This window comes from Ixodes scapularis, unplaced genomic scaffold, assembly GCF_016920785.2.
Source record: "Ixodes scapularis isolate PalLabHiFi unplaced genomic scaffold, ASM1692078v2 PGA_scaffold1__304_contigs__length_218370807, whole genome shotgun sequence".
In the NCBI taxonomy this organism is placed as follows: domain Eukaryota; kingdom Metazoa; phylum Arthropoda; class Arachnida; order Ixodida; family Ixodidae; genus Ixodes; species Ixodes scapularis.
In genome coordinates this window covers 95,471,637-95,487,784 of record NW_024609846.1, presented here as the reverse complement: position 1 = coordinate 95,487,784, position 16,148 = coordinate 95,471,637, and the positions used below count along the sequence as shown (strand labels likewise).

The following is a 16,148-nucleotide window of genomic DNA, read 5'->3' as shown; positions in this document are numbered from 1 at the left end:
AGTGTCACGAACGTTATTCCCGGGTCCTTATTTAATCGAAATGATCTTCACTCGCTGACGAATCAGACAGCCGTGACTGAGGAAGACATGATCACTGCTAATTTTATGATTTACGCCAGGCCAGGAAGCCGCTTTATGTATTCCCATTTCAAGTGTAACATACGCAATCCGCCACTGTACCTCAAAGCGTTATGCGTAAACTGTCACTCAGTTTCAATAATTTAAGATAGAATGACGGTTATGCCTCCACAAAGATCTGTATAATAAATATTTTTCGATGTTGTCTATTTGCCATTTTTGTGAGCCTTGTGATCGTTTCATTCCATCAACCCCCTTCGGGATTTTAAAACAAATTTTTACGTGTCTCCAGCTGCCGCTTTAAAGCTCCAAATATCAACGTACACTTCCGGCAGCGGTCGTTTTCAAGCTCCGATTTTTTGTAGCGCTCGATTTTGTGAGTGATTTTTAACATATTTTCAACGAATAAGTAGGCATGTTATTTTCGTAATTTTAGGACATGTGGGTTGATCACTTCCGGCAATCCAAATCTTAACTGACTCTTTAAATGCTTATGGCAGCAGCTGTGGCGTTCTCATCTGCACGCCGGGCTTAAATTTGTTAGATAACAATTTCCAGGCCTTTGTGAGTAATTTTATTTTAAAAAAAATACACGTTACAGATGGTGCGCTGCACGCTCGAAGCAGCCTGTGTCGTCGTGTTGTTGGCAGCACAAAATTCGTCCATCTACCGAGCCGGGCAACACGCGTTGTGCAACACAAGTTGCTGTTGTTCTTTGTTTGCCGAAAGCTATCACACCGCGAGGCAACAATGTCGCTGTCGTTCATGTTGTGCCGACGTTCCCGCAATATGAAAGGTCGATTGGGCGCAATAGCCAAAGTGACCCACATGTTTCCCACGTCGCTGTGGTTCATGTTGTGCTGACGTTCCCGCAATGTGACAGGTCTGTTGGGCGCAAAAGAGCCAACGACCAACATGTTTCCCAACCGTTGATCAACATGTTGTGTTGTTGATGTCACCGTCATGTTTCCTCAATGTGATAGGGTCTTAAGCAGTCAAGTTGTAGACTTGACTGTTTAGTGACATTAAAGGTTCCGGCGTCTGCCTTCCCGCAGATCCACGCATAAAAATAATCATTGCCAACCACAATAAAACGCTTTTCGCTTACGCTTTTGGGGTTGAACGAGAAAGCTATGTGGAAAGCAAGTCGTCTGCTTCTTGCACGGCGAGTTTTTATTGGCTGACTGAAAAAAATATTGGTTAGACCTGAAGGCATCTGGCATTAGCCAATCAGAGCTCGGCGTCGTTCTGACGTCACCGCAACCCCTGCGCAAGAAGCAGACGACTTGCCCTCCGCATTGTCATTGACAGCTTAATGAAAGCAGGGAGTGTCCCGCGCATCTCATTATCACTCCGCTGCCAATGAGAGTCTGAAATTTTCTGGTAACAACGCCGAATGACCAATCACGAAGCGATTTGTGAACATAAGCCACGCCCTGCGCGTTTCGTAAGCTGTCAGAGTTGTTATGAGCTCATTTTTACTGCCAGAGGACAAAAATCGGTTTCGGTTGTCCTGTCTCCAGCTACTGATCGCGCTGCTTCATCACTTCTTTTTTTTTTTTTTATGTTTCAAAGTTTAAAGCGGAACACTCCGCTTCACTGTGAATTTGTCCGCGATTATTCATGACCCCTGCAAATCGTAAATATATATGGTGGCATAGGTTGTCACGGAGTTTTACTAGCCTTCGCACACACACACACAAAAAAAATGTTTACGCCATTAAAAGATGTAAATTAAATTGTCCCGGGGAAAACACAGGTTGTTGCACGAACATTTTTCCAATGCTTGTGAACACCCTAAAAATAGGATGGTTGCAGTCTTAGTAGCCACCTAGGGGCAGTTTTTTTATTGTTGTTTTTTTGCAGCGGAGCTGTTAAGGCACTAGTTTCCCCAGTTTCGTGTCCGTGGACAAATACATCTCGACACAACGCTCTGGACAACTACCGCCATCTATGAGCGACGGCGGCACATAGTACAGCTCCGCTGCTCTTCCTTCTTCACCGAAGTAAAAAAGCTGAAAGTATTCTTTTTTTTTTAACGAGCAACATGTTTACAGTATACCCGCACAACATGCAGTTCTCGTATCACCAGAAAAAGCAAATATAAGCGCAGTAAATCTTGCACGAGAGAGAAATCACGACCCTCTTTGGCTGCACGGCCCCGTTGTATACTCGACAATTTCTAATGAGACTCATTCGAAGGGGATCGCCTCCGAGATTACGGAGGTTAAGAGTATGTTGCGTTGATTTCGTCAATATTGCACGCAGGGCATAATACCTTATTGATTTTAAGGAATGTATATCTTAGTAAAAAGCATTGGTACGGGTAATGATTATCGACCTTTTCATAAAGGCAACTTACGTTCAAGCTGCTTTTAAAAAGACCCTTCAAGAAAGGTCTTCGCTTTAATTTACTGTAAGCAAATTTACACACCCTTTTCACACTCTTAAAAATGAAGGGTGTTTCATACAACAGCGTCCTATTATCGAATCAGAGAGGGTGTGATACTCTAAATAAGGGTGCTGAAATGGTAGAACCATAGTGATGAGTATCTGAAACAGCCTTTACACCATAAACACGTTCTTATAGCTCAAAAGTAATGCAAAAGAAAAAAAGAAATTATTTTTGTTTCGTTGATGTTCGGCAACACCTGAGGAATCAAATAATTATGACGGATTTAATGTACTCCGCGGTAGAATTGGGAAAACCCCACTCAGTGACCACATTGTTTTTGCTGGCCATTCAATGAGACTCAATTGTCTCGTTTGAGTACTGAACTACGCTTTCATCTGCCATACTTATGGGCTATAATCGATGTAACATATCCGCAAATCACAAAATGCAGTCACCTGATCTCATTCACGTCGATTCCTCACTTCATCTCACCTCAAGTCCAGACGCAGCCGACGCTACGAGCTGATGGTATACCAGTCAGACAGCGTCAAAATCCCACCATCAAAGTGTTCGACATGTTTTATAATCGCTGAACCAGTCATAAACAGAAAAGACCCGGTGAGGTTTTTCACGACGCTTGACCGGTTCGATTAGTTCGTAGCATTGGCTGCGCCTTAAGCTGAAACGAAGTGTAGCTGAGATATTTTCGAGTTTTCCGATCGCACCTACTGGTCTTCGAAGGTGGTGGAGATCTCCGGCCTGACACGACACCTCCTGGAGGAATGCGTGTCCCGTACCCAGTACCGCCTCTGCATCCGCTGCAAGGAGGCCATCGCCAAGACGCGCTTCGACGGACACGTCAAGCTCAAGACCTGCGTTCGTGAGTCTGGCGCCAAACGACTCTTCTGTTCCTAGAGCATTTCATGCGGAGTGAAACTGAAGGAGAGGAGAATACGAGAGTCTGCGGTGACGTCGGAGCGCCGAGCCCCGTTTGGAAGGATTCGGGGGTAGACCCAAAGAGCTGTCTTGGTCTCTGTCCATTATCCCTCTCCAATTGCAACGGTCAAGATCGTCGTATGCTTCTAGCGCACGGTCTGGCATCCGATCGCCAGACCCTGCGGGATGAACTGTCGACACTCTTGTTCGCTCTCATTGGAGGAGACACTAAATAGAGACGAAGGCAGCTAGTGCTCGCGTCTATCGAGTAATACCTCCAATGAAAGCGCGGCGCTCTGACGTCCCACACGCTCTTATATCCTGTGTAGCGGCGTACCCCTTTGTACGAAGAAGACGTTGCCTTGCGGCAAAGCAAAGTGCATCGCCCGCTTTTGGCCGACAGAAAGCGGGCGATGCACGCGTGAGCGCTTCTTCTTCTTCTTCTTCTTGTTGTGAGGTCCAGAGAAGGAAAGGGAAAGCCGATAGAGATGTTGGCCTCCTGTACGGGGCGAGTCGCTACCCGGCTTGGGGAAGGGGGAGGAGCCGTAGGTGGCTAAAAGAGATAGTGTGGAAATTTGGAAACCAGTCCAATAATGTGATGGGGGTTTGGCACAAGTGTGCGTTTCAATTTAACAACCTTGCTGTTTGCAGTGTCTGGTATTTGATCAAAGACGGTCTGCCAAACCAGTCTCACTCAAAAAATCCAAGAGGTCTTTGTAAGCCCTCTGGACAAGCCGACGTGGGGCTTCTGGGATGAGGAGTTCCCGAGTGTTGGAGGAAGGAAATCCATTGAAAGTGTAGCTTTGAAACAAGGTTTTACGCTCTTCTTCGTATTCTGTGCATACTAGTAGCACGTGTTCAATGTCCTCTAGGGCTCCACAGTGTAGGCAATCAGGACTATTGACTCGTTTAAGTTCGTGCAGAGTTGACCTTGTGTTTGCGCAGTTTGCCCTCAGCCGATGTAACAGTGACGCTTGTTCTGTTGACAGCGTATGGGGGATTGCTGGAGGGGGCCGTCCTTCAGCCGTCTCTCGGTGTGGGTGGCGCTTCTGGTAGACATTTCGTATAAATCGCCATGCTTCGTTGTACTGGCGAAGGGAAATGGTTGGGGTCTCGAGTCCATGGGCCTCAGTAGCGAGGGCATCCGCCTTCTCATTTCCCGCCATTCCAGTGTGCGCAGGACACCACTGAAAAGCAAGTTGCCAACCCTTTCTTTCAGCCGACCTGGCAGATGCTACAGTTGTTGCAGTTAATGGAGTGCCTGTCTCGGGGTTCCGGAGAAGATGAAGAGCAGCTTTCGAATCTGTGAGGATGACTGCTCTCCCTGGCGTTCCACTTCGCACTAGGAGCTCCAAAGCCCGCCAAATAGCCACCAGCTCCGCAGTAGTAGAGGTTGCGGCGAAGTTTAGTCTGTCTGCAATGCAGACGTTGTGAGTTGGGATGAAGACTGCTGTCGTGGTAGTTCCTGTCGCCGGACTAGTGGAGCCGTCGGTGTATACTTGCAGCCATCCAATATACTCTGTGTAGAGTAGTTCCTGGGCCAAAAGGCGAGAAATTGTCCCAGAAACACTCGCCTTGCTATGCATGTAAGGGGGAGTTTCACTTATCGTCAGTGGTACTTCTAGATGGGGCTGCGGGGGTGGAGGGATATGTCCGGGCGGTCCTATAAGATCTTCGAACTGTCTAGCCAAATAGCCAAAGCGGGAGTTGGGGCGGTCAAGGATGTGTGAGAGTAGTGAACTCCCAGAGGACACACCATGAATTCTCGCAAGGTGACGGCAGGCGCGCTCATCAGCCCGGAGAAAAACAGGCCATTCCTCGGCAGCAACGAGTGTGGCAACGTTTCCCGCGTATCGCGGCAGTCCGACGCACATCCTTAGTGCCACACGGTGAAATGTTTCAACATCACGTTGTTGTGCTGGTCCGATGTTGAGAAGTGGCAAAGTATAATGTAGGCGGGAAAGGATTAAACCTTTATATAACTGAAGGAGGGCGTGTTGTGGTGTTCCCCAGGCATGGCCGCGGAGGCACCGTAGAACTCCGAAAAGGCTGCGGCACTTGGAGAGAACTTTGCGGACTTCCGGTCTCCAGGTTACCCGATCATCCAACAACAATCCAAGATATCTAAATGTCCTCACTCTCTTGACTGGCATCCTAGCCATCTTGAGTTGCAGCGCTCGTTCGGGGGGGCGTCCTCTCGGACGGTAAAGCAGCGCTGCTGTTTTCTCAGGGGAAAGTGTCAGTCCGAGTTTTTCGGTGGCAATGCAGATTGTATCGAGTGCCTCTTGGAGTTGACAACGAATCTTCCTTGCCCTTCGAGTTGGGCCAGCGCACCAAAGAGCCCCATCATCCGCATAGATGTATATCTGTACAAGGAACGGTCCCTGCTGGCGAAGTGAGCTTGGAAGCGTTGCCATGGCCACATTGAAAAGTAAAGGACTAAGGACACTTCCCTGTGGAACGCCCTGAGTCACAGTACGTGGACTGCTAAGCGCTCCCGGGACCCTGACCCGACTCGTTCTACCAGAGAGAAATGCCTTAATATATTCAAGCATTTTCCCTTTTACTCCGAGATGTCTGAGGCGCTGGAGGATAACAATATGCGGAAGTGTATCAAATGCCCGCTTTATGTCTAAGAACACACAGTGAAGCATGTTGCGGCGTGCTTTTGCCTCTTCGAGTGCAGATGCCAAGTCGCCCATTGCGTCTGCTGTACACCTCTTCGCACGAAATCCTGACAGCTGGTGTGGCAGCGCATGTGATTGCTCTAGGTGCCATGTCAGGCGTCTCAAGACCAGGCGCTCAAGTATCTTTCCCAGGCAGCTTGTCAGGGACACAGGTCTATAGGATGAGGAGGAGTGGCTCGGCTTACCGCATTTCAATACCGGAATTACGATTGATTCTAGCCAGGTCATAGGCAGGATGCCTGTTCTCCATATTGAGTTGAGTGTCTCTAAAAGTTGTGGGTGATAAGCTTGGTCTATGTTTTTCAATGCGTGATACGTGATTCCATCTGGCCCGGGTGCACTTCGGCGTTTGCAGTGTCGGAGCACCTATTGCAGTTCAAAGATGGTGAAGTCGTCATCTGCTGTGGATGCTTCAGAAATGGAAGGGCCTATCAGCTCTTGGGGTAAAGCCACGGCTGGTGGAGGAAGGGGGCACGCAAATTCATCAGCTAGCAGTTCTGCCGTTTCAGTCATGGTCTTGTCGTTCCTGATGGCGAGTGCTGCAATTGGGTGACAAGGGACCTTCGCAGCTGCCAAGGCGCCAACTAACCGCCAAGCTTGCGCGGCTCCCCTCGGATTCCCGAAGGAAATACATTTTTGAGCCCACTGATAGCGCTGCAATTTTTTCGTGTGCCTCCTGAACGCCGCATCTATTTTTTTGTAACGTGCCCAGTCGTATTCTGTATCTGTGTGCACAGCCCGTCGTTGGGCTTGTCTCCGTGCCGCTCGGAGGTTGAGAAACTCTAGGTCCGGGACAGGTCGCGTGATGGGAACCTTCACTAGTCGGGTCGCTCGTCGAATGCAGTTTTCAATGATGGCAGGTAGGTCTGTAGTGTCAGCCGCAGTTACCGATGCTGCCATATATTCACGGTAAAGGTCCCAGTTGACTACTTTGCATGTTCTGGTGGCGACTGCACTTGCGTTCGGCGAGGCTATAATGATGGGAACATGGTCGCTACCCCATGTGTCTGGTTGTATTGCCCACGACACTTTAATCGCAGGCGATGCAAATGTGAGATCAAGGACGCTTTTTCTGACCCCTTTACGGATAAATGTGGGTGCTCCGCTGTTTAGAGTTGTGAGGTTCAGGGCCGCAATGGTGTCTTCCAGGCGTCTTCCCCTTCTGTTGGTTCGGCTATCACCCCAGTTCATGTTGTGTGCGTTGAAATCTCCAGCTAATAAAAGTTCACCTTTAGCTCTCTGTTGAATTTGGTGCAACACATCTGGGTCCCATGTGCCCCCAGGGGCTACGTAAATGGAAACTATTGTGGTGTCTTGCGTGCCGAGCCTTACTATGACTCCCGCATACTCTGCCGTTAATGAGCAGAGATCTGAAAGGTCCAGGACGCTTTGATGGAGGCTTGATCTCACCAAAAGTGAAACTCGAGACCTAGTATTTGAGTCAATTGTGGTAGAATTGTAGAAAACATATGGAGAGAGTCGTACCTCACCTTGTAGGATGTTGGTTTCTTGAAGTGAAACTACATCTATGGTTCTCTGCTGTAGAATTTGCCGAAGTTCAGGAATGCGTGTACGAAGGCCGTTCACGTTCCATTGGAGAATCGATGGGAATTTGGGGTTCCGGTTTCGTTGACACGGCCTGTTGGCTTTCCCTCCCTTTACTATGACTCCATAAGAGGAAGAATCATGTTAAGGAATGAGAGGAGAAGTCGTGCCCACTGCGCATCCACAGTAGATAGAAAAGCGTGAGCCATGCGGGTTGCCTTCTGAAGAAGTGGAATCCAGCTTTCCCTTGCAGATTTAGCTGTAGGTTCAGCATTTGGGCTGGGAGGAGGCTGCGGCTTCAGTGCAGGCGTCACATTCAATGCTGGTCTGACAGTGTCGGCTTTCGATTCCACAGTGCAGGTGTGGTGGTTGTTCAATTCAGAAGCTCCCTGCGTCGTTTTGCCTTTTCGCTGAAGTGCTGCAGCGTAATTCACTGCACTGACATTAGGCTCCTTGATGGGATCATTCCTTTTTTTCGGTGGGCTTGGAGGGGGCTGACCATTTTGATTTGCGTTGGCTGTCTTATACTGTTGGACAGCTGTCCTTGCAGCACGAAAATCAACGGCATGTAGACGTGCGTAGTTGCGAGTCTCGCTTTCTTTCTTCCATTTGGGGCAGGATGAAGAAGTAACAGCGTGAGGTTGTCCACAGTTGACACACTTTTCTTGCGCCGAACACTCGGTGTTGCTCTCATGTAAATCTCCGCAGCGGCTACAAATAGGAGGTCGCTGGCAAGTCGCTTCTCGGTGTCCATACGCGCAACACTTACGGCACTGTATGGGGCGTTCCTTGAATAGAGAGACTGGGTGACGGACATGGCCGAGGTAAACATAGCTTGGCAGTGTCGTTGTAGAGAAGGACAGCTTCACTGCTGTGCTCTTGCCAAGTCGTTGCAATCTTGCCACGCGACCTTCCGGAGATCTCACGTTCTGTTCGATCTCTACTTCAGAAAGCGCAGGATCAACGTCTGTGATGACTCCGACGGCGTAGTGTCGCGGAACCGGCTCATATGCTCTGACCTTCATTCCACAAAGCTCGGAGCAGGCAAGGAGCGTTCGAGTCGTCTGGCCATTGCGCGTGTCTACTGCAATTAGGTTGAGTCTTTTGTTGGGACGGACCTCAAGAATGCACTCCGGGCACATTTGTTCCAAAGCAATTGACAGTTTAAGGCTGCTGAGTGTTGCGATGAGCTGATTTTCAACCGTTGATACAAAGATGACAGTCAGCCCTTCTGTCACTTTCGGCGAGTGGGTAACTGTATCCGTGCTTTTGCTTGAGTTTGAGTCAGTCTTCTTGCGTTTTTTAGCTCCTTTGGTCTGCCAGCCTTCTTCGTCGTCGTTGAGCTCCATGTCACAGAGTTGTGACTCTTCGGCATTCAATACGTTGATATTTGAATGTTGACCAGCTGCGAGGTCTTCTGCCAAGTCAACAGCGGAAGCTTCGTACTCCGATTTTGCAAGAGATGTACCGCATATCGAGGAACTCACGCTGTATCGGTCGGTTGCAGCTCTTTGACTTGCCGTTAGTGAGGGAGTTCTGGTGGACATAGCGGAGTCGTTTCAGGAAAGCCGAGGAATAATCCCCAGCCAACCGTCACACCTGCACGCATGCAGCTGGAGGCAGGCTTCGCACTTGTATAGGCTCAAAGAAAAACGTGTAGAAGGTTGATACTGTTAAAATATAGCCACAAATAAGGGAGACGAAAAGAGCACAGACCTATTCGAAGCACGTCTTCTTCTTCTTTTTTCGCGTGAGCGCTCGTGGAGTAAACATAACTCTTTCGCCTCAGCTCGTAGTCGGTCGCAACATTCTTTTATACCCCGCGACACCAATATCGAGCGCACCTACATCCTCCTCTCCTCCAGTTTCTCCCCGTGTAGGGAGGATTCGGTGGCGACAATAGCGGTGTGCGCGACTGATGAGCGCGTTCTAACAGCGAGCTTCCACAGTTCTTTTGCAACGTGCATTCCGCACTATAAAGATTGCCGATCTTAGCAGCCTGTTATTGTGAGCTCGTTCTGAGCATGCGCTCTAAACATCGCCCCTAGATGTAGGTCCGTTGTGGCGAACTAGTCTAAACATTAGGAGTCGCCATCAGCCATCTTATTGCCTAGATGGTCGCCTTATAGTTTCGAACCCTGAAGCGACTTTCCAAAATGAAGCTTTGTCTGTAAACTCTTGAAATGTCTCTATTATAATGAGCAAAAACAAATTCAATATTTATATAATATTTTTTAAGCAAGGCACACGCAGCCGCCATTGTGTCCACGAGAAAAGCAGCATTCAGCGGCGTCAGGAAAGCAAGGATATAGTAAACTAAATGAAGAGCTTGAAGGTGAGAAGATAGTCACTCTCGGGGGAGAGCTGTGGATCAAGGACACAATGCACTGAGCAAACATGCAAAGCGCAAAGTCAACAGTCAGGGGGAATATTTATGACCTGATATCGGTCTCGTATATTCACTACGCGTCGGAAAGTACGTCGGTTTTCGAGGTCCGCAATAAAAACGGCGCAAACAAATTTCCGATGACCAAAAGACGAGTCCTATAGTTCCCATCATTTGAGGCCCGGTGTTGTGCAGCGGCCAAGCCACCCCACCAGGCGAACCACTGCCCGCTGTGCCACCAGAACTTCGCCCCGGGGGACGACGCGTGGAAGGTGCACCTGATGAGCGAAGTGGGCTGCGCATTCAACCCGAGGCGCCGACACAAGTTCTTCCGATGGAGATCCGGTGAACACGAGTGCTACTCTCACGTTGTACCTTTTTTTTCTTTTTTTGGAGCACGTGCGCTTTTTGTTTCCGAAACATTACGCTAAACCACTCCGTGGGGCACAGAGCGTCCGTCACGGCTACGGGAGGTGGTCGGTTCCAAGCCCACCGCCGGAAACCCACCGGCAAAATGGATACGATAAATACATTACCTAAAGACACTTTTGTGGAACGTTTCATTGCACTCAGTTTATTGCGTTTTTCTTTACGAACATTTTTACGCCAGAATAAAGCTCTGAAAAAGACCCTGTTGAAACCGAACTTTTCAGTAGCAAGTGGAGTTAGCATCAAGGGTAGCAGGGCCCGCACTCAGCGGACGCGGTGTCTCAACCGACATCTTTTTGTCGCCTCAGGGTCTGTTTGGGAGCCGGACTACAGTGTGGCCGTCCCGGACACGATGGCCGGAAAACTCAAGATCCTGGGCGCCCTGCCTCCGGAGTACCGCCAGTACACCCTGCACCACTCGCGCAGCAAGTCTGAGCCGGCTCCGGCGAAACGAAATTCGGGAACGCAAACAAATGACGAAGACGAAGACTCGGCCTCTGCCATCAAGCCGCAGTGAGGACCGGTCCAGTGATGCGAATGAGAAGAATACTGGAATCCTGACACTCCGTGAACAAAACACGGGCCTTCCATTGTTAACCTGTCTCAGGTTGACTTCTTCATGTTTTTTTTTTGTTTTTGTTTTTGTTTTTTGTTTTCCAGTTACCGCAAGAATCAGTGTTTTCCAAGTTTCTGACAACCTGCTGGAATGAAGGCCACGTGCTGACTACTGCTAACTGGCTTCTGTGACCGACCCATATACCATGTCCGCATACTGTGATTGATTATCTTTACTGATATTTACTATATGCAGCTTCCCTTCCAGAGGTCATATTTCAGCGGTCTTCTTTTTTCTTCTGAAACAGGAGACGATGACAGGACGAAACGATAGTGGAGAGTAACACAACAAAAGACACAGTTTGTCGTTGTGTGTCTCTGTATTCTTGATTATTGTAATCTTGGGTTGGGAACAACTTGCCTACGGACAGCTCGCCCGACAGCTTGAGCTTAAGTCTTTTCTTTTTTACGAGATCGTGTTTGATGGTTGAGCTGCCCACGCATCTAAGCTTTGTGGCCTTATTAGCGTTCGTTTCGCTCTATCCCCTATTGGCCTTGAGTTTCTATGTTTATACATGAAGTACCACGGTAAAGATCGTCCGGTATTAAACGGATATGGCCTGGTTTTGAGTCGGGTGAAAGTACTGGATTTTCTGACAGCTGTCGTGCGTAATTTGCCAGGGTCATTATTTAAAGGGTAGAGAGAAGTACCACAGGTTGAAGCCAGCGAGAGCAGTAGAATCCGTCCTAACTATTTATACTTTCAAAACTTATTGACTGTGGCAGGTTTGGAATAACAGGACGAGCCCCACTTATGAAACTTCCTGCTCGTTATAAATGGTGGTTTTCTCCTCTACGCTCGCCTCCTCACCAGTGCTTGTTCTGCTAAAGTGTAAAAGGTTGAGCTCCTCCCGCCATTTTCTGAGCCTGCAACACATTTTAGGGGCAGGAAAAACACAATCCTATATTTTTTTCTCGTGTACAATAAAAAAAAATGTAAATTCAACTTTTTTTTTTTTTTTTGTCTGCTTTTTTTACGCAATGTGATACCTAACGTACCTCAATGTTTTATTCTTAGGCTGGTGCTACTCTTTGTAGTGCCCGTGGTGTATTCTCGGAGAGACAATAGCTGAATTTTCTTACGTTTTAAATTCCAAATTATTTGCGGGGAGAACAACAAATTAGTCATAACATATACACTTGTTGTATTGTACTGCTCTTTTTATAAAATTAGAGTAAATTAGAGTTAGAGGCTTCAACTGCGTTTATATGAAGAGTCGTCATAAATTTGTAAAAAAGGCCGGAATGAGCCTTTTTTTGTGCGTGACCCTGTAATATTGATGATTGCCTTCTAGCCTTATTAATAGTTGTTTCTTTATATCAGAAATCATGTCATAACTAGTGCAATCATGCTTTCGGTTGATGGCAACGGCTCTTTGTTGCCGCTAACACTTTCCCGACTACTTGTCCGACGCAACTAAAATAAAAAGAAATAATATAATTTTTTCCCTATTCTTAGTATTGCTCGAGTCGTACCAGTCTTTACGTTTTGCGCAATACATGTGCAGCCCCTTGTGTGCGGACTGTAATAAATGTAACCGACGTCTAGAAAAGAGGCGAAATAGCAGGGTGACTTGGTGATTGTTTGTGGGCAACTGTTGCTCGCTTTCTGTACACAAGTATTCAATTGTGACCTCACTTACCTGCCGAAGTTGCGTTCATCAGTTAAGTGTCGTACAATATTCGCGGTAGCATAGATTTTGAAGGTCTTTATTGTCAACCATGCAGTATTATCTCCATGATTAAGCTCATAATTTAGTAGGTGCTCATATTCTCTTACTAAATCTCCTTTATACGAACATGCACCTTAGATGGGAACATTTACATACCCGCATTGGAAGGTTTTTTTTTTTGGTGCACATTTAGACGGGCATCTTTTTAATATGCAGCTTTCTCTGTGACATTATTAAAAAAACTTTAAAGGTAGACTTTATTAACCGTAGCTTAATTATGCTATTTGTTAACATTAGGATATATTGTAAAGAAAGACACAATATATTACAATAAAATGATAGTCTGCAATAAAAATGTTGCAACGAATCCGCAGTAGAGTTGGAAAACCATTTAACCATTTACCGTTTAACTAATAATGACTTAGCATAGTACAAGATTATTTTGGAAACTTGTATTTGGCGAACCAACAAAAGCCTTGTGATAACACCTCATGCCGTCACAATCCGACTGAAGTTTGGTCTTCAAGCAGGTGACCGGTGTGGACAGTGGGTGCAAAGACGATTTTCTACTGCCTGACAACAGGAACGCTTGTAGAAAGCGCGACAATAAACTATTCCCCACTGTGACTTACCGGAAACTGCTCCTTGTTGCCTGTTTTATTACCCTTTATGCCCGCGTCCCACTAGAGCGACAGACAGAAACAAAAAACAGCGACAAGCCTCAAACTCATGCGGCATGCTCGCAATGGTACCTTTGGCAGGCGTTTAGTCGTCCGGTGCTCGTGAAGTAAGCACGAGCGATTGCAAGCCTGCCAAAGCCACCCTCGCGTGCATGATGCTCGTGTTTGAGCATAGCCTCCTTTATTCTACAAAGCCTCTCAAATCGCGAAAGACTCCGGTTTGGGGCTTGTCGTTGTCTTTTGTTTCTGAATGTCGTTCTAGTGGGAGACGGGCATTAGGCTGAACTCCATGGAGCAAATTATTCGGCGAATAACTGACGAACTTCGCCCGACGACACGCTCGTTTTGCGCGCGACGTAGCAGCCACTGTGCTGATGCTACGCGTAAAGCGAAAGCCGCCGCGCAAAAATTCGTCGATTTTTCGCAGCAGATTTGTACCATGGAGTCCAGTCTTTGCACGTATATCCTCCCCACTAGCGTACGTGAAAATGACGCATTTTTATTATTAACTAATTTCGCATAATTTCGCAGGCGATCTCCTTGTCAAAAGGTATTACCAGGGGAACATGCTTAAGGTGGATTCACGCACTTGCGTTTACTTGCAACCGAGTGCGCTGTGCAGCCTTTTGCTTTCTTGTGATTTCTTAAACTGGAGGTTTCTAAAAAAGTAGAGGAGGATTTGCATATGCAAGTGTCAGCAAAGATCGCTCTATACGCACAAACTCTGAAGAAAGCCCTTACCATAAGCTCTACATGAGGAAATTATGGACGTCTCCGTTCCCCCCCAAAATTGTCCATAATATGAGTCTAGCTATTATAACGAGACAAAGATGCATGTATTTTCCCAGTTTGTTCCTGAAAATTGTGTCTATATAGCGGAGGATTCATGTTAACGGGGTCCATATTACCAAAACATAACTGCATATCTGCGCGCGCGCACGCACGCACGCACGCACGCACGCACGCACGCACGCACACACGCACGTGTGTGTGTGTGTGCGTGCCTGTGCGCGTGTGCGTGTGCGTGCGCGTGTGCGTGTGCGTGTGTGCGTGCGCGCGTGTGCGCGTGTGCGCATATATATTTATATATAAATATATATTATTTTTAATAATGAGTTTATTTGAGTAAGTTTCAAAAAACGAAGCGCGTGAATGCGCCACCTGCGGAGGCCGTCTGCTTATAAAGGCTGTCTGACTGGTGCTACGGCCATTCGATGGAGGCAGCTTAGAGCAAAGGCGCAGATGCTGCTCTGATAGCAGATGATGTTTTTGAGTCAAATTCGGCGCAGGATACTTTGGTATAGACCGACACACTGTTTACAAACAAGTCCGCGTTTGCGCGCACCAGGTGTGGGCACTGCGCGAGCGCAGAATCTAGGTTCGCGCGAGGTGGAGCTTCTGCGCATGCGCCATGGCGACAAGAGCGCCACCGCAGAAGTGTGACGTCACAACCGCGTGTTGGTCCATAGAAAGCATGATCTTGTTATTATTCCTAATACACTACATCGACGCAAAACATTCGTCAACATCTGCCGCCATTTTTTTTTGCTGTAGCCCAACCAGACGCCTTTCGTTAGCAGATGAACACCGTAGATAGCGAATTATCACTCTAAATTTGTTACTTTTGCTCAAGTAAGCTCGTCCTTGAAAATCTTCATACGTAAAATCCCAAGGGTCCCATCTTCGTACACCGCGATACAAATTCTTAGCTCGATACGTCAAGAAGCCGATTTATGCAGTCCCTTCAAAAGACCAACGGTTTGTTCAATTCACACGGTAAATATATAAGCTGCACGTGCTCGCCCCATCCCTAAAAAGCGTTTTAAGCAAGTTAGTGAAATAAGGCGATGAGGAATGGGCACGCAAATGTAATTTGTTTTAGATTTTTTCCTTAATGATGCCACTGTTCCAGACGCCAGCATGGACAATGTGCGTAGCTCAAATTCCATCCTTCTCCTTGGTATTCCTATTATTTAGCAAAAGTTTCGCAAGTTTGGAGTAGTATTTAGTCCGCGCATTTGGACACACGTTGGTTCAGGATCTCTGTAGCAGGAATACTTTCTACTAAAGATGTAGTCACAGTTAGGTGATTATTATAAAATCACTCCTGTGTCTGCGTTCTCCTTCCGCTGTTTTAATACTATTTCAACCAGCCCATCTACACACCTTGTCACTCAGCAAGTTTGACCATTATATTTGTTTTTGTAGTTTTGCCTATTTAAGGCGCGTTTTTGACAAAAGAATTCAACATTCTTACAAGGCTGCTGTAGATTCACACGTTTCTTGAGATCTCAAAACACGTTAATTGCAGAAGTCTTGAAGCTGTTAAAAGCATTTTTTTAGGGAAGATAAATTTCATAAAAGGCTCGTTTCACTAGTTAGTTTCTCAGACCCTTGTCATTACGATACACAGTTAAGAAGGTATATATAGGAACAAAACTGTACCATGCTGTTTGTTTTCTCAACATGCATAGTACTAGCTTCTTCCTTCTCCAACATCCTACCTCTCTCCAAATAAATCAGTCGTGAGACGACTGAAAACTATGAAAAGAGATAAGGGATGTTGTAATGATTGGAATATAATACCGGCTACTCCGTACCAAGACAAAAAGAAAACAGAACTTCGTCGGTTAACTTGCAATAAAATGCGCTCGCATTTTACTTCGTCATAGGTCTTTCTATGCATGAAATATCGCTCAATTGTTATGGTAGTTTGTCTAATTT

At 46.9% G+C, this 16,148-nt stretch overlaps 1 protein-coding gene across 1 annotated transcript in view; it reads left to right on the top strand.

The window, feature by feature from the left end:
• The window catches only part of LOC121046804 (centrosomal protein of 104 kDa), a 129,780-nt gene extending 118,807 nt beyond the window's left edge, over window positions 1-10,973 (top strand). The window contains exons 21-23 of the mRNA XM_042290273.1: window positions 3,215-3,353; window positions 10,223-10,372; window positions 10,765-10,973. Coding sequence (XP_042146207.1) covers window positions 3,215-3,353; window positions 10,223-10,372; window positions 10,765-10,973 — 498 coding nt within the window. The remainder of the gene's footprint in view (window positions 1-3,214; window positions 3,354-10,222; window positions 10,373-10,764) is intronic.
• Window positions 10,974-16,148: the final 5,175 nt, after the last annotated feature.